The sequence below is a fragment of the Fundulus heteroclitus genome, chromosome 14 (assembly GCF_011125445.2).
Source record: "Fundulus heteroclitus isolate FHET01 chromosome 14, MU-UCD_Fhet_4.1, whole genome shotgun sequence".
Lineage (NCBI taxonomy): Eukaryota > Metazoa > Chordata > Actinopteri > Cyprinodontiformes > Fundulidae > Fundulus > Fundulus heteroclitus.
In genome coordinates, this window is record NC_046374.1 from 15483793 (window position 1) to 15502746 (window position 18954).

General features: G+C 42.0%; 1 protein-coding gene across 1 annotated transcript; it reads right to left on the reverse strand.

The window, feature by feature from the left end:
* Window positions 1–7540: 7540 nt before the first annotated feature.
* On the reverse strand, window positions 7541–18672 carry tnfsf12 (TNF superfamily member 12). The gene is made up of 6 exons (XM_012867685.3): window positions 17936–18672; window positions 14386–14464; window positions 12614–12670; window positions 12441–12464; window positions 12211–12338; window positions 7541–8100 (listed from the first exon to the last, which is right to left on the reverse strand). Exons 1-6 carry the CDS (start codon window positions 18107–18109, stop codon window positions 7840–7842), a joined length of 723 nt encoding a protein of 240 aa, XP_012723139.1. The 5' UTR covers window positions 18110–18672; the 3' UTR covers window positions 7541–7839.
* Between the last annotated feature and the right edge of the window lie 282 nt (window positions 18673–18954).

Consider the following 18954-nt stretch of genomic DNA (forward strand, 5'->3'; position numbering starts at 1 on the left):
GCCTTAATAAGCATAGCTGAACACATGTAAAGTCAATAAAATGCATTTAGAAACTGATGTCAACCTGTAAATTCTTGTCAGTATCGGCTGTTTTAAGTCTAAAACTGAAAAGCTGGCCTCTCTTTGAATCAACTTACCCCAATAAACTTTTCCCAAATGTTTATTATTTCAAAAAGAAATTGTAACAACCCCCAGTATACAATGTTGAGTCAAGAATAACAAATTAGTTCTTTATCCGCTTTTATTTTGTTCTCTTTTCGGTATTTTTTTGTTGATTTCTGGGTATCTTGTGTCACTGTGTATGTGGTGGTGCAATCAGAGTAAAAACATGACAATGATGACACATCTCCTTATTTTCTCTCTTTTTTTTGTTTGTAATAAAACTGAATGAAACGATGCAAATAGCTGTATTTGTTTATTTTGATCCTAGCTTGTCCTGGCTAGCTAGAGTTAGCTATGCTACCAACAGCTGCACTCAAATCAATAGATTTAGATTTGACTTTTAAATACATATACACTAAAGGAATAGTTCAGCCTTTTAATGAAAGGTTATGGAAAGTTGTTATCAGCAGTCGGTAGCTTACAAAACAGAGAGTTGTTTCACTAGAGAATTAAGCTAACTAACAGCTATTCAGAATGTAGCTAGTTCCAATGTCAAGGTTAGCCATTTTAAAAAACTAAAACTTTACACAACTTTCCCTTTTTAGTTCAGCGATCTTTCTAGATACTTAAAACTGTGTTAGCGCACATCCATTTTCAGTAGCTTTCTATGGGAAACATGCCGACAGAACAGAATGTGCTGGTTTTAAAACTATTTTAAAAACTTTGACTCTACCTTACAGTTTCTTATTGCAAAGGAGCTATGCTTTGTTCTGTTTTACAATACTTGTTTAGCGTTATTGTTACCAACCCAAACATTAAGGTACCTGCTAGAAAGATGAGGATGAAGAGGAATTTTATATTTTTAGCATCAGTATGAGTCCAAGAATATATCCAAATCACCAAAACAATGACTATTTAAGAGGAAAAGCAACTTTTTGGAGTCCAGAGCTAAATATGATAGAAGATCTGTGGGATCACCTAAATGGGGTTCTAATGAGAAAATCCCTCATAACTGTATAGATTTGGAGAACTTTTGCAAGGCAGATTGGGTAAATTTAAAGAAGTAAAGATGTGGGATGCTGATAGACTGGCCAAATGAGACTGAATGCTAAAACTGAAGCAAAAGGTGTGCTTCAGCATAATTTGAAGGGTTATGCAACGTAGTTATTGCACCTTTTTTCCCTTCTAACAAAATTGTTTGTTCTTCAGTTTAATTGTACGGGAATAATGTCAGAATATATTCAATTCAATTCAATTTATTTATATAGCGCCAAATCATGAAACATGTCATCTCAAGGCACTTTACAAAATCAAGTTCAATCATATTATACAGATTGGGTCAGATTATACAGATTGGTCAAAAATGTCCTATATAAGGAAACCAGTTGATTGCATCAAAGTCCCGACAAGCAGCATTCACTCCTGGGGAACCGTAGAGCCACAGGGAGAGTCGTCTGCATTGTCCATGGCTTTGCTGCAATCCCTCATACTGAGCAGGCATGAAGCGACAGTGGAAAGAAAAACTCCCCATTAACGGGAAGGAAAACCTCCAGCAGAACCAGGCTCAGTATGAACGGTCATCTGCCTCGACTGACTGGGGTTACAGAAGACAGAGCAGAGACACAACAAGACAGACAAAAAAGCACAGAAGCACACATTGATCCAGTAATCTGTTCTACATTAGATGGTAGTAGCGGGTGAGCCGTCTTCTCTGGATGATGTCACAGTTAACAGAACGCCAGACCAGGTGTACCTACTATGAAGAAAAAAGAGAGAGAGCAAAAAGTTAAAAGCTGAAATGACGACAGTCATTTCAATGTAATACAATGCAAAACTGGAGAACAGTAGAAATCAGTAGAGTGAGAAAATTAGACCCTGATGTCCTCCAGCAGCCTAGGCCTATCACAGCACAACTATAGAGATAGCTCAGGGTATGAGCCACTCTAACTATAAGCTTTGTCAAAAAGGAAAGTTTTAACATTAGTCTTAAAAGTAGACAGGGTGTCTGCCTCACGGACCAAAACTGGGAGTTGGTTCCACAGGAGAGGAGCCTGATAGCTAAAGGATCTGCCTCCCATTCTACTTTTAGAGACTCTAGGAACCACCAGCAGACCTGCAGTCTGAGAGCGAAGTGCTCTGTTAGGAACATACGGGGTAATCAGAGCTCTGATATATGATGGAGCTTGATTATTAAGGGCTTTATACGTTAGAAGGAGAATTTTAAATTCTATTCTTGATTTAACAGGAAGCCAATGAAGGGAAGCTAAAATTGGAGAAATATGATCCCTCTTGTTGATTTTCATCAGAACTCTTGCCGCAGCATTTTGAATCAGCTGAAGACTTCGAACCCCATTGAATATGCGATTCAATTCAATTAAATTTTATTTAAATAGCGCCAATTCATAAAACATGTCATCCCAAGGCACTTTCCAAAGTGAAATTTAATCATATTATACAGATTGGTCAAAAAAAATCTATCTAAGGGAACCAGTTGATTGCATCAATTCTTGATAAGCAGCATTCACTCCTGGAGAAGCGTAGAGCCACAGGGAGAGTCATCTGCATTGTCCATGGCTTTGCTGCAATCCCTCATACTGAGCAAGCATGAAGCGACAGTGGGAAGAAAAACTCCCCATTAACGGGAAGGAAAACCTCCAGCAGAACCAGGCTCAGTATGAACGGTCATCTGCCTCGACCGACTGGGGGTTACAGAAGACAGAACAGAGACACAACAAGAGAGACAAAAAAAGCACAGAAGCACACATTGATCCAGTAATCTGTTCTACATTAGATGGTAGTAGCGGGTGAGCCGTCTTCTCTGGATGATGTCACAGTTAACAGAACGCCAGACCAGGTGTACCTACTATGAAGAAAAGAATGACGGAACAAAAAGTTAAAAGCTGAAATGACGACAAGCAATGTATAATTGGAGAACAGTAGGAGAACTCAGCAGAGTTAGACCCTGATGTCCTCCAGTAGCCTAATGATGATACAGGTTATTAAATCTTTGTCCACACTCTGAAAGTTTTTCAGTTTCTTAATTCCTGACTGTAATAAAAATAGTCTTCTAATCTTACCAAGACAATCATCTAAATCATTCCAGTAACCTTGATTTTCCTCTTTAATTTTCAGGTGAAATAATAAGGATAAAGTCAAGATTAAAGCAAAAGAACAGCAAAAAAATGTTTATTCAACATTCACAAGAAATGAGTTCAAACAGGGGATGCATCCATCATTTATTTTGCAAATCTTTTCACAAGACCTTCAGGGGTGTTAGATGAATAAGGTAAAAAAAAAAAAAAAAAAAAAAAAAGAATTCTGGGCAGAGATGTGTGTTAAACTGTGTGTGTGGTGATGGGGGAGGAACAAGGCATGTTTTTCCTCAACTATGCGGTTCAGATTCAGATGCAGGAAGTGAAAATTTAGATCACCACTGCTGGTTGTGTGTGTGTGTGTGTGTGTGTGTGTGACAAAAAATGGGGGAAACAGTAAGTACAAGGGATTTAATGTCTAAACTTAAAATAAGATTTCCATTTGAAAACATCAACGTTTGAGTCCAATTAGCAACACAACAATCGCTGCCGTAAAGTGCTGAGGAGAAACCAATGCGGTCCGGCCACAAAAAAACTTCTTATAAACACGAGTGGGAGTGCTGAATCCCACTGCTAGAAATACACCCAGGGAATATTACTCAAAGCCGCAGCGTAGGAGACACATGAGGAAGTTTCATTTACTAAAATAAATGTTTTTAAAGGGTCAGAGAAGCAATCTGGTTAGATCAAGATGTCTGCATTATTATTGTTATATATTAAAAGGGAATCTTGCATTTGAGGTTCAGGTTCACAAAATTTACAAAGCTATACCTTTTTTTAATCCTGAACTGTTGTTCATAAAATAATCTACAAAGTGTTATGGGATAGTAGACAAAAACCTGTCATTTTCTGTTTTCCAAGCAACTGGCCATTTCTTCACGAAGGGTGCCTTAGGCGAGCCCCTCCTCCTGATGGTGCCCACACAGCTGAACACAAACCCACTCCCCTCATCGAGCCCATTGCTAAAACAAACAAACAAAAAAACTTTTATCAAGTATCTTCAAGGTTTGACCTTGAAGATATACCTACTTTTTTTTTCCAGTTTTAATCTTAAAACTTGTTCTAGTGCCAAGAAAGCATTGAACTTGGTATTTTGCATGGGTTTTCTTTTTCTGAATAAGAATGAAGGTTTGATGGATATCACTTTTCTGCTCAGTGTAGAACAATCTGGAAGAGGTCTGATTTACTTTAACGGTGTATGATTCTAAATTTGACATAGTCAAATTAAAGCTAGAATCCAACACAGCATATTTGGTAACATGACCACTGATGTTTGAAGCCCTTATGCTTTAAGCATCATAAAATCCACTTGATTGGTCAGGGTATTCCTATTATTTATATTTTTTTGTCCCTTATCCCTGCACCCATTAACCCTTTTACCAATGTTTACAGGCGTAATTGACAAAAGCTGTTTATATTTGCACCACTTTGTATGAGTAGAGAACTTGTCATGAATGTAGCACCACCAGTTAAATATTTCATAACACAAATTATAAGTCAAGCGTATAAAGAGGTGCAATGAAATATGCCAAATAGTACAGAAATAACATGCAAATTCGGTTGCGCTTAATTTTAACAAACAATTGATTGACTCTAGTTTCACACTGTTTCACTGAAGCCTCCAGTGATGAACCAGATTTTAATGAAAAAAGGTTAATTTGCCAACTAACCATAGGCTTCAAATCAGAGACCAACTTCAGCACCATCAGTCTCCTATGATGTACACCAGTAGCTTATTGGTGCCAACACTGTTTACACCAAAGGGGGACGTCCATTCCCATTGAGTGGACATGCTAATAAGCAAACAAAGGGTACATCCAATTACCCTTTATTGGGTAAGGACTCTTTAGCCAAAGCAAAAGTGTGTCAGCGGTCACCATGATAAGTGTGTCCGAATAGTGCAGTCAGTAAGTAAGGAGGTAGGAAAGGGAGACTGAATGCTTCTTCCTGCGGCTAATGTAGCATAGGAACGCCATAGCAGCCCACCTCACGGAAATGAATGGCAATGTCCGGAGAGAAGAGAGCGCAGACTTACTAGTCCATTTTCGGAAGGCTATTGGCGTCGGATTTGACTTGCCCTAGGCACATGGACGAAGCCTCACTGGAGACTTCGTCTATGTGCATTTCCATTACGTAATGATGTCGAAGTTAAAGGCTGTCTGAAATTGACACATCAGTCCGAACCTCCTTTCCTACCCATAATAGTGCTCTTACTGTTGACCCCATGGAAGGTCAAGGAACAGGAGCTAGGAGTAGGAGCTATACTTAAGGGTATTCGGATGAGGCCAAAGACTTTTCAGTGCTTCTCACTTCAGCTTTTTCACCTCATAGCACCCCCCCTGGTGTGCCTCCCTGGCGGAACAACCATACCACCAATACCAAAAAAACACCACTGACCCCAGCACATAAAGCATTAAAGGAGCAATAAGTAAGAAATTTACTGTAAAATCAACCAAAATCATACTCATTAGTAACCTGGGATGAAAGTAACATTCCCTACGAACAATCGGTCCTCTACATCAACAATGTGTCTTTGTTGATGTAGAGGTAAATTACGTTTTTCTCCTTTCAAACCTAGAGGTATGGTGCAGAATGACTTTGTTGCAGTGTGTAGTCCGTGTTTACTTCCTGGTTCCTGAGCCAATCATATGAGAGTTCTAAGGGTTGACAATTTGGTATTTTATGACAAAAGTATTTGTACAACAACTTACTTTGGCTGAATCGTCTTCACTCGCCATCTTGAATTTAGCTGTGCAACGTTTTCATCTCTATGAACTTGGCAACCTGCGAGCGACACCCTCCAGCGGGGTAGGTGGGTGGGGGTGGGACGGAGGCAGTTTTGTGTGTTGTTCCGATCGGAAACACTAGATGTCATCATTACTTATTGCTCCTTTAAGTATCATCTGAGTGGTCTGATAGTGACAACACTGGGCTAATGCTAATGCTTAGAGCTAATGTTTAAAGAGTTAGCATGCACTAAAGGAAAGTGGGATTTATTAGCGGATTCATGTAGATATCTGCGCTGGAAGTCCTCTACAAATTAATCTGCTGCAATTCTGTTGATAACGACCTGCTGGACACCGACCACTGTCAGGCTGCCGTTATTGGCTAATCAAAAGAAAGACAAGGTTATAGGAAGAGTCTGAAGTAGAAGAGCTTCAATCAATATGCTTGTCAGTGGAGTCTTAGATTGAAACATAGACATTACAAAGAACAAGTTTTATTAAAAAGTGCAATGGTGTCCCAACTATACTAATGGAAGTGTCTTGGCCTATGCTAGTGAGAGCACTTCATTGTATGCTAATGCATTTCAGTATGAAATGTAAAAAAAAAAAAAAAAAGTTTGCTGCGCAGATTCTCAGATATTCAAGTCATGGCAACTACGACAGGCTTAAATTGAAAGTAACTGGATTCCCCCTCAGTTGTTGTTGTATTTTTTTCATATAAATGCGTTTTCACCTATCCAGGAGTCGCAGCTGAGCCAGCTATTTTTACAAAACTATGCTAAGAATAAAAAACCCTGAAATATCAACGTTATGGTGTGACATCTGTTTTTGCTTTTGAGAAATCCTAAAAGAAAACTGGAGGAACCTGTATGGACTCGCTAACACAGGGTGTTTCATTCTTACAGTAATTAGTACTGAATTTCATTACCCCAAACATATTTTCACTTTACATGCTTGCATCACTCGTATCACAGACTTATTTAGCGGTGATTTGACTAATATGAAGTTACAAAAAGTGTGTGAGTAATAGCCATTGCGTCATCAAACAGAAGAGGAACATCCCGAAAAAGGCAGATAAAGCTGAATTTACAGTTTTATGCTTTGCTTGCAATACCTTGAACCTTGACTTTTAAACTATACAATCGTTTCTCCATAAAAAAGAGAAGAAATTCACATCTACGTTTTTTTGAAAAAATGCTCCCCTACGCCCCCTCCCCCCTCTTTTCTTTGCCAACACAGGACTTCAGGCACATTCTGTAAAATAAGTGACTTATATACAAAATATTTGAAGAAAATATAGTCAGGATCATAAAATCAGCACAAAGTTTTTGATTCATCAGATTTCATTCACACACACACACTCGCACTCACACTCACACAAAGGCAGCATTATTCAAGGAGTCGATGCCAACTGGAGAAAGGGTTTATGGAGTTCAGACTCTCGCAGATGTGGAAGGTGCACATCTGAACTGTCAGCTCACCGCAGAGAGTGCAGGCACACTTTATTGCATTATACAGGGGCTACAATGGACCTCCAAGGAATTTTCGTATGCTGTGAAACTCTTTAATCCACAGAACAGCTTCCATCACATCTGTTCTCTCGGCAGAAGTTCATCAAGGTTTTTTTTTTTTTTTTTTTGTTCACTGTAGGTCTTGGTTTTAATCCAAAACTGAGTTCCAAAAAGGCGGCAGTCCAGAGACAAATTCCACCACGGCTTCCACAAATGTCAGCTTTGTCTCTCAGATGAGCATATGTGGGAATAACTGAGAAATACCACTGGCCTTTTGTTTGGCCTTGTAAAAAAAAAAAAAAAAAAATCCTTATATTATCCATTTTCAATGCAAAAAGAGAACATTCTGTTGTAGGTCTGCTGGATTTGTGAACAGGAGCAAAGTTTGCGACAACGATCAGGTGATCTTCAGTTGACTTTAAAGATGCTGAAGACGTGATTGGCCACTGGGTGGAGACTGAAGGAGGGGCCCGTCTTGGCCTGGAGCTCCGCGCCTTTCTCCAGCCGCAGGAGGCCAGACACCTGGCAGGGCTTCACGAAGTGGAAGGAGTGCGGCCCTGCAGAGGGTGTTGTCCCGTAGCCCTCCATGCACTGCAGCTTCTGTGGCCGGGGTCCGTTGGTCACCACGTCCAGCTTCACATATTGAGACTGCTGTTCGTTGAACAACACCTGAGGAGGGGGGAAAAGATGATTGATATCTTATCAAAAGAGGTCGGCAAAGATACAAAGAAATTGTCCTAATGATAGGACCTCACGTAACACCAATTTTAAGCCGTTATGTCACTTTTGGAATCATTTTCATATCAATAAATGTTTTGTTATTGTAAACCTCTACCATAGCCTTCAACAAAATGAAGTAAACTTCTGAACATGACACTTTTTAGATGTGGGGGTTGTTTAAAATAAAACTTTTTTAATAATTCAGTGTTGATAACTAACCACCACTGAACACTTAACGAGACAGTTTGTAACTTTTCAAATACCTGAGAGTTCAATAAAAGCCATTAAAAACGTCCAGTTCTGGAATGAATGGCTGCAGCAAAACAAAAGACTATAAAGACCTTCTAACCCTTCGAACTTTGCCCACATCTAGTATTTAAAAAAATGTGCCTAGGGGAAGGGGGGCCCGGTGGACGAGGGCGCCATGTTCCATCTGGGCCACTAGAGCCAGGTAAACAAATGCTAAATAAACTAACTGAATACTAAGCTACTAAATCACTAACCTGAAAATCAATAGTAAAATGGCAAACCTCCCTATTTAAACAGAGCTACTTTTATATCCCATGGTGGCAGAGCTGACGTCACAGTATGTTTTGAGCCAACACCTCCAATGGAGGACAAACTCATCATCACTGTTTGTGCCCATCCTATTATCTATGATCAGTCAAGCCATCACCACAGAGACAGTAATAGAAAGGACCTTGCCTGGGTGAGGATTAGCGGGTAAGTTATCAAAACCTTTACCATGATAAATATTTCCCCGCATTTGAGGAGAAGAACAGGGTAGCTCTTCCAGTGCGCATCAGACATGTCTATCCACACTTTGCTAAGCACGTCAAAAAACGATCTGCACAAGCATCCAAGCTGAGGCCGTTTTGACGCTCAAATCACGCTCGGTCTGAACACAGCATATCCATGGATACACTATTTTGGCAAAATAAAGTCGATTTGGGAGTGAGTTGTTCTTCACGGATCATCATTTGCTTCACATTGAAGAGATCTGTGCTATTTCCCTGCCAGCACTTTAAAGACCTGTTATTGATAACATCCATCCCTCCCCTTCCGCATAACGTACCCACTCTCTTGCATCCCAACAGAGACGAGCAGGGGAATGGACATATCATTTTGAACTCTTCTCTTTCACCTAATATCCAGGTAAATTTTACTGTCTGAAGAGCAGCCGTAACTTTGTCACCCTCCCGTATCATGTTGGGTCTTCACCGCTGCAGCGATGGAAGCCATTAGTTGCTCCCATAACTCAGCTATTATGCTCACAGCTACTCTCAATTTCTATTCCTTATCCTTCAAATCAAAAAAAATGTAATGTGAATATCAAGGAGGTGCTCATGCAGATGTTTTCTTTGAATACACACTGAATCCATTTTGGACTCGGGTGTCTCTTTACTTCTTAAAAATGTTATTTACAAAGTTTGCAAAGTTGTTCAAAAACTAAACAGTTAGCATAGCTACCTAAATGAGCCAGAAATGTGAAGTTATATTTACAGTAAATCACTATTTGTGAGCTGTAGATGTAGTGCCTGTCCCGTTCAGATTTAACTGTCTTCCACTGAGATTCGGCAGATTTAAGATTTGGCAAATTAACTGCAATTATAGAGCCTGTTGGACTTTGGCGTACATGATCAGCAAAAACAAAGCGACGTTGTTGCTGAAAATTTTGATGGCGATTTTAATTGCAATGAAACCACATTTCCGTGGTTCTTTTCTTTTGTCGTCATTGCACAGTCTTCCTACCTCTCTCAGCTAGCTTTAGCATCTCAGCCGCTAAAAATATACATCAAGTGCAGCCACTGAAAGCAGTTGCTGTCAATCCAGCAGATATTTTAGCGATAGGCAGAGCGTAAAGGCACAAAACACAAATACAGTGGCCCAGTAGCCTTTTGCTATTCTAATATTGCGCACAGTGACGTTGTGACAAAGTTTGCAATGAGAAAGTATGCAGCTCTACTGAAATATACTGTTTCATATTTTGATTTGCAAAAGAGAACACCTGATCCAGTCGTAATATGTGTTTATGATTCTCTGTTTAGATAAAGAAAACATAGAATTTTAATATATTTTAAGTGTGCCCTCTCTGTGTAGTCTGAAAATTAGTTGAATAATAAACTTCACAAAGGCTTTCATAAGTCAACAAGTACAAAAATAATAATAAAAAAATAACCACTCCTCTGTATGAAAAAAAACAACCATTAACAATAATAGTTCACTTTTTGAGTCATGCTGAGCAAATAAAGAAAAATCTGAAATAATATTCTGAGAAAACAAGTATACTCTTCTTTTCTTTTCTATGTAATAATACAAATTAAAATGTTGCAGTTTCACAAAGGCACTTATTTAAAAAAAGAAAAATATATATACTGCACCGTACAGCTCTTTTGTCATCTTAGTAGAACTGATTAGACTTTGGTCTTTTTCTTTGTTGTAAAGAGTCTGTTGGTGTTTTTTATGCATAAACATACAAGTTTTTACACATTACTTGAGGTCCACCTGCTCAGTTGCACACTTGTTTGTTTTTTTGATAATGCTTTTTAATAACTAACAACTGCACTGTATTTTTTTTCTTATGCTGCAAGTTTGCTCTTTCTGCACAGTCTCCTATTTTTATATTTCTTACCCTTGTGTGTGTCTGCATGCTTCCATTTGTGTTTCACTTTGCTGCTGGGACACAGGACTTTTCCCACTGAGGGACAATACTAGATGGGTTTTTTTTACTACTCTACTTAGCATTTTTTGGTTTCTCAACAAACAACCATGACCGTCTTCGCAAGAAATGTGTTGGAAAATTATTTGGCACAAAGCAGAATCCCCTCCAGTGACTCAGACAGCCGGTTCCTCTCACTTTGCATTTTTTACATTTGCATTTTCTGAGGGACGTTCAAAGACAAATTGTGCAATCTTCAGTAACTCTGAGTAACATGTTTTAATTTTGACCTTCTCCAAAATAGTTCCTCTGATGCATCCCAACCTTTTCGTGGTGTAACAGCAAGCTCAGTCGACTCGCACATCCTCTCTATATTTTTCTGTGTCCATGTGACCAGCATGATCTTTGGCAGGTTTTTCAAATGCAGCACATATACCAGCTTTGCACAGGGTGCACTCTGCCACCCATTTGTCCAGACCAGGAAGGCATGGGGGAAATTTATATAGTGATTTGTCATTAAAGCTACCCTTGGTGCTACCAGCGCTGCCCCGCTGTCCTGTCTGCAGGCGGAGGAGAACCGCCCATAGCTGCAGTGTGCGGACTACGCCACACTAAAGGTTGTGGCGTTCCACGCGTCGCACCAACTAGTTTACGTACGTGCCTATCGGTTCTGACATTTTTCGTTTTCTACGAATCCCCTGTTCATCGTTTCACATTTCGGAGATTTTTGTATTTTCATGCAGAACTATTTGGAGTAAGAAAAGTAGTTGTCTGCCACAGAACATTTTGTACCAACGACGTATCAATCTGAACCCGCCTCGGGAACAGCTTGTACCCGCTTTGACAATCCAAGCTTTGAAGGCATTTTCTGAAACCTCCTGGTACTCTACTGGGAAGAAACGAGGCTCAGAATGAAGATTAGAAACAGAACCAATGGAAATAAGGTGCAATATTAAGTTTGCATTAAAAAAAAAGCCCCGATTCAATTAAATAAAAAGTTACATAAGTTCGTTTTTAGAAATTTGTATCGCTATAATTCATGAAAGAAATACTAAAAGTACACTGTGATTTAGGGGTACAAAATGCAAGCATTTAGATATATTCAGTGTCCTGTTCACAGCCTTTCCAATAAGTTTGCGTTTGTGATAAATAATGTAATTAATCACAAATTGATCACAATTAAGCAACTAGTTCTACTCTGAATGTAAGCGTTCAAAGTATGTTTTCTACCCTGTCCAGTGATACCAGTTGTTCAAATATTTACTTTTTTTTTATGTGTTTCCAGTGAGCTACAGAATGCTAAAGCAACAATGTATTACGACACGTTGATAATTGCTGTTTTAAATGAAAGTAAGGTAATATTTGTAGCGTAAATAGCACAGTGGTTTTGTGAAACTCACCTGACAGAACAGGAAGTAGACCCCCGCTCTCTCCACGATGAAGGTACCTTCATCCTTGTTGTACCTCACCGCTTTACTCATATTCAGCGTCCTCTCCTCCCAGCCTTTTATCACGCCGCCTTCTCCGACTGGAAACCCAACCAACAAGCGAACGCCTTGTTAGTTAACTTACAAGCTTTCGAGAAACACTCAAAAAAAAAAAAAAGAGAAAAGATTTCCACAACTCTTACCTTGCTGAGAGGACAGCTTGGTTACTGGCGGAGAGTCGGAGACGGTGATGGAGACAGAAAAGGGGAAAGTCAATTAGGATTTTACGAGTGCAACCGTATAGGGGTATTTGATTCAGAACCACTTCAGCAGATGCTACACGAGATGGCTATAAGGGATCTGCCAAGTCACTTACTCTCGAAATGAGACGCCGCTTTCCTTCCATTGCCATTTCTCCCTCGCACCGAGCCCCCTTCAAGACACAAGAGACCGGCAGGATGTGAGTTTTAAAAACACAGAAAATTACCTCTGCTGGGCTTCATTTTTTTTTTTTTTTTTTTTTGATAAAACAATCACTACCATCTGCATCACGCTAATAACACGGTGGCTTAATTTGCTGCCGTTTATGCTCAGCCCGCCGGGTTTTAACGCACTTAGCAGATGGGCTTAAGGCTTTCCTTTCACGTGCTTCGCTATATTTCCTCAAACTGTTATTGTAAGTCAAAAAAAAAAAAAGCGCATGTCTCTTTTATTTTCCTTTTCGGCTCGATGCGGGCTGATCTTAGTGCCAGCTGGTCGCAGTCATCTAGGAGATAGAGAACAGAGAGAGAGAGGATGGAGAACGGCGGGGCTTGTGTGTCTGGAGGGCTGTGAGGAAAAGGGGGGGGGGGGAGGCAATAAAAACAAGATGGACAGTGGAAAAGTGAATAAGAAAGCATTAAAGACAGGCATTCGGAGGTGCAGCTGAGGGGGGCTAGGAGACTAAATGAGAAAAATGAAGCACTGGAAAAAGAGAGTCGAAAAAGGTCTTTGGCTGCTCCGTGACCCAAAACAGTAGATTAAGAACAGAGTGTAGCAACAGCTACGGCCCCCTTTCCAGACAAATACGATAAATAAAAAAAACAACACGGGGCTTATTTTAGCCTGAGGGGATTTCAAACCCTGATACAGCCTGAGTAGCGTTTGCTCCAACGGCGGAGGACATGGTTTACGCTTCGGGACGGTGCAGCCAACCCACCTGACTGCTGCCATTATTCAGAAACGCTTACGCCCCGCTGCTAAATTAACTCTCAGGTGGGCGACCCTGTCGATTCTGGGACTTTGCGAGGGGGGGTGGGGGGGGGAGCAGAAAAGCCCTCAGGGTGGCCAGACTTTCCTGACTCGCGCTGTCAGTCACAAGGAGAGAACATTACAGCAGTGTCTTTCCAAAAAAGCTGGACGGCTCTGCGGTCAAGTTTCCATAAACTGAAAAAAAGGCTGTTTGGGCGCTGCTTTTTTTTTTTTTTTTTTTTTTTCTCCCCCCTCACTGATATCCATGAAATTGTGCACGGTACCAACAGCATGTCACGCATAGGGCAAACTTGACATGCTGCTCTTTTGATAATGTTTTGTCAGACTTGGACAGAGAATCCGACACAAACCCGACCTAAAGTTTACTGCCGGGCACAAAAGGCAGTCCCGTGATGGTGATGCAAGCAAACGCTATAAATACTTCAATGACAGCTCATCAAATCTCATCACTTTCGGAACGAAATCATAGCCGTGTCGGGCGTTTTGCTCGGGGAGACGGGGTAAATACGTCTGAATTGCACTGAACCAAAAGCGTGCAGCGGGAACCTCTCTCTCTCTCCGCCTCGCCAGCTGGTTTTTTGGGGCTTCGAGGCCGCTCTGGTCAGACCTGTAATTTCTGCGAGGGTAATCCAGCTGCCTGTCTTTTTTCCTGTGTCAACTTTTAGCAGCGGTAGCTCGCGCGGCCCGCAGGACCCGACCAAAGTGGCATGTGGGCCGAAGGCTGGCCAGCGTTTGTGTTAAATGCTCTTCCTAAAAAAACACCAGAGCTCAGCTGGTATGTGCGTATTGTGTCTGACTGTGGCGATCGGAGCGACTGAAAAGCTCCAGTTTTTTTTTGGTGGGGGGTGAGGGGGGTGCTGAAGTTGAGACGAAGCAGCTCTGGCAGCTTTGTATTACCATCTCGCTTGACTCGCTCCAGGAGCAGCTCTCTCTTCTCCAGAATGAGCTGAACAATCGCCTTCCTCTGCGTGTTGACCTGTTGAGAAAATAAACAAGTAACGCAATTAACTAATGTCAAATTAGCTTGTGAAAGCTCTCGTTTAACAAACTTCAACTGTGCAAAAGCGCTTCCATCTCCCATGCACACATCCGAGGCAATTTTTGTGCCAATGCATTTGAATTGGCTGGTTATTTACACAAAAGCCGATGATTACTGATACAGGAAATAAGAGTTTGGAGGCGGTGCGTCGCCAATGAACTTCCCGTGTGAAAGACAAAAATTATAAGTGCTTCCTTTCAGAGGGATTACCTGATAGCAGAAGTTACAAACATCCACACAACAGAGTTCATTTAAAACCGCCGCTAATATTTCATTTACTTTTCTGTTTGACAGTAATGGCGGACTCTCTTTGTCCTCAAAAATCTGATTTTCCATCTTCCCAGCCAGAAGCACTGAGGTTGGAATTCCAACACGGAAAGCAGAACCAAGTTTAGCATCCAACGTGAGAGGCGCTCCACTGCAGTCGCAGGTTTTTCACGCTTTTTCTCTGTACAAAGGCCACATTGGACAAGAGTACCATAATGTAGCGGCAGGGCGACGCCATTTTTATAATCAATGCTGGATTATGGATGTTTTGGACATTTCTTCTTCCTATAATATGAGACCGAGAGCAATGTAAAGAAACCTAAACCTAAGGTCAGTGGATTTAATTCCTAAACCTACTTTAATACCTGCGGCCTAACATTGGTGGATAAGAAACCTAAACCTAACTTCAGTGGATTTAACACAACTTCATTAACTTCCGGTTGGGACCAACTTCCACCGATTTTGTTTGACTTTTGGCGAACGCTTCCAGCATAGATTGTAAAATTGGCGGCGCCTTGCCGCTGCAGTATGGTACTCTTGTCCAAAGTGGCGTCTGCACATAGAAAACGCAATGAAAGTTCAATAATACACTATTTATTAACACTTCTGATGGCGTCAGTGGAAAAGTATTCAAGCAGTCGAGACAGACGATCGTACATTATACGTTGGTGAACATGCTTCTTTAGTCTTTGAATGCAAAAAGGAAAAACAAAACAATGATGTCGTCTTTTATCGATAACAGTGGCTATAACCAAATTACCAAATTACCAAACACCATTGCCTTTCCAACATGTAATTTGTACGCACTCCATTCAGCTGTGACGTCATTCCCAGATCCAACCTCTTGACTTCTCAAATTAACCTTAGTCAGCATTAACCTGACTGGAAATGCTTTACATGTGCACTCTCTACATACAGTATTAAACCGTAGAGAGTGGTATTGTGTCAGAGCTTAGTATAAAGCAGAACCATGTACCTTTTAACCATAGGGGGCACTAGACCTGTGACTTCCAGGTTTAGCGCCCCTGAAGGCCACTCATAACACTGCACTGTCGCATAATTAAACAGTCTCCCTCCGTGTTTTGGAATCTGATAGCAGACCACTTTGCACCAGCAGAGTGAGAAGTCATGGAGTTATTTGTAAAGACAAGGCCACATTCATCCCTCTAGATCGAATCCTACATCAGAGAACAAAACTGCTGCTTATAACCTCATAACAGAACCTCACTTTGAAAACCCTGAACTATCCCTTTAAGACCCGTCTACCAGAGAAATGTCTTGGCCCTTGCCATGCTTGCTTTAGAGCAGCCACTTCCTCGAAGACTTATTGCGACACCTAACGCGTGTTTTCACTCCTTTGCATTCCTCAAATGTTTGGAAGAAATCATTTTCAATGCAGCGTGCTTTTTAAATCCTCGACTGCGGCCCCCACTGGAGCCTCGAAAGGAGGCCTCCGACAGCTAGACGGTGAAAAGCTGCTTGGGGTGTTTAAATTTACTGCTACTGTTGAAATGGAGGCAGAGAGTCACACTTCACTCTCCAGACGTTTCGCTCGCTGGCTCTCATCAGGAGTTGGCAAACGGTCAAACGAACCGAATGGGGCCCCGTGGGGAAGGGCTCCAGCATCAACACTCCACATGTCCAATCTGTGTGTGTGTGTGTGTGTGTGCAGATTTAGCAAACATGTTACACAGTCAATTTAATCCCCTGCAGATCTGAAATCCAGCGGTTTTGTAAATGCTCTGAACTCAAAACCAGAAGAATTTACCATCAGCTCCTTCAGTTTTGGCTCCTGTTTCAAAAATAAATCGTGATGCAACGCGCACCAAAAACAAAGAGAGCGCAAAAATACCTATTTATGACTTTTTCTGCAAGTATACCTCAAATTTCGGTCCTCGCTGAGCCGTGCATGAGGGGTTTCGGTGCAGGCTGCAGATGATTTACACTTGCTGCGCTTCATCGTGCAGCCTGTTGTGTGCCTGAAACCTCTCTCGCTCGCAGTCAGTCAGCGGCGGCATCTCACTCATGTGCCAAATAGTTGAGGCTTTCCAGTAAATTGAGATAAAACCGGAGCGTAACTGGCACCGGGGTGATTAAACAAGACGGCGGGGGGTAGCAGGAAAGACAAGGAAATAACAGAAAAGAAAATAAAATGAGCAGAGTGTTCGCGTTAACTTAGCCGGACTTACTGGGCTGTAACAGACCCGGCCAAAGACTGTATGAGAACCAAAACAGAATCCAATTTGGGGACCTTCCAACGCTCAGCACACCGACAGTAATATCTCTATATTATCCATGTTTAATATGTGTATTATACAGGTGCATCTAAATAAAGAGTAAGCAGCTTGGAGTATATGCCTGTCTGCTCTTCCAGGCTATGGGACCTTGATTTCCAAACTACCTCACACCTGAAAAGAGCCCGGAACAAAAGTCCAGCCATTTTTCTTTTTGCCAAGACACCCTAGATGCTGCCTGCGGTTCAGGAGTGGCTTAACTCGAGGAATCCGATAGTGGTAGCCAACGTCCATGATGTGTCCGTGTTTGGTGGCTCTTGAAGCGCTGACCGCATCCGCAGTCCACACAATCTCCCGGGGGCTTGGGCACATGACACGCTTTTTTTCCTTCCACTCAACTTTCCTTCGAGATGCGTAAACAAAGCACTCTGGACAGCCAGTTGTTTGGCTTTGGGAAGGTGTCAATAACCACCAGCTCAACAACTGTCAGCTCAAAAGTCTTATTCGGTAGATTATGTTTTTTTTTTTTTTTTGTGAAATCCTGTCGTGGCTTGCAGAGTGGCTTAAATACTGTCAAAGCTGTGGAGGAAAGTTAAGAACAGGGGGGTGGAGGGGGGAGACAGCTGTTTAGTTTGCTTATAACTCGTGCCATCTCTGGAAAATACAACACGTTACAATCAGACAAAATCTGCACCACAACACAGTAGGCTAGTAAGTCACAGGAGTAGTTTAACCATACGTGCACCCCTGCAGATTCCCGTAACCGCAGTCACGCAAAGATCTCACCCAACAACACCTGAAATGTCTGCCAAAGTTGCAGCCGAGTGAATAGCGGCCGCCGTGCAAAAAAAAAACGTGCAAACCTTGCACGCGTTGATTGGTCACTTCGCAAAAGTGTGGCACAAACCTGCTCGAGTCGGTCCTGCAGGATCTGGAAGGACTGAGACAGGTCCCGCGTCTGCCGCCAGGTCCACGCCGTGAACAGCGCGCTGCAGGCGGCCAGGGACAGAGCTACCAGGGCCAAGGAAGCCCAGACGACCCGCAGCTTGCGCACTCGCCTCCTCTGCAGAATCCGCTGCATGCTTGCTGCTCTCCGCACAGCAGGATCGCTCACTCGCCGCCGCAGACCTTCCGAAATTCGCGCATTAACTCCATTCCAAGTCCACTCGAATGCGTTTCAGTCCAAATGTCCCATTTTGTTTAGGAGAGAGAGAAAGAGAGAGAGAGAGCGCGTTTGCTCTTTCGCTGCCTTGAAGAGGAACAAATAGGCAGTTTTTAATTTTTGGTTTTTCTTAAAGCAACCTAAGATTGGAGCCTTTTCCCCACATGGATCACGGCCAGCATCCTCCCCGTGTGCAGAGCGTCTCCGGGCGCAAGAAAAAACTCTGCAATCTATGCGCACATCAACTGTTGCATCCTTCTGCTTGCGATTCGTTGACTCAGCGCTCTTGTGTTCCCTTTAAACCGCTTGCTGGGGGGTCAGTCTATTAGACAGACAGCCTGACTGACTAAGCACGCACACGCACACGCACACGCGCACTGCTGCGGGGGAGTGGGGGCTTGCGTGAGACCGCCAAAAAGGTTTGCGCGTAAAAGAAAAACACAGGAGGCGCGCAGGAGCTTCTGCTGCCCGTCAAATCACTTTCACCAAGGGGCATACCTTATGCGTGCCAATCATGTGGGCAGCAGTACCGCTTGTGACCACCAGACGGCGCTCGTTGTGCTTTGTGGAGTGTTTTTTTTTTTTTACGAGATTTTGTATTTGTCTTCACTGCATCGACAGGCGAGGAAAGCGATGAAAGATGGAACAATAAAAGGGCCACAACGCACAAATAAACACGCATCAGTGTTTTAGGTGCGTTGGAAGCAAAAAAAAAAAAAAAAAAGTGTTATTTTGAAAGCAAATTCCAACATAGACTTATGTTT

Coding starts and splice junctions, on each gene's coding strand:
- tnfsf12 (XM_012867685.3), bottom strand. CDS start 18,109: ATGCAGCGGATTCTGCAGAGGAGGCGAGTGCGCAAGCTGCGGGTCGTC. Junction 14,465..17,935: donor TGCAGGACCGACTCGAGCAG/GTTTGTGCCACA, acceptor TTTTCTCAACAG/GTCAACACGCAGAGGAAGGC. Junction 12,465..12,613: donor AGCGGCGTCTCATTTCGAGA/GTAAGTGACTTG, acceptor ACTCTCCGCCAG/TAACCAAGCTGTCCTCTCAG.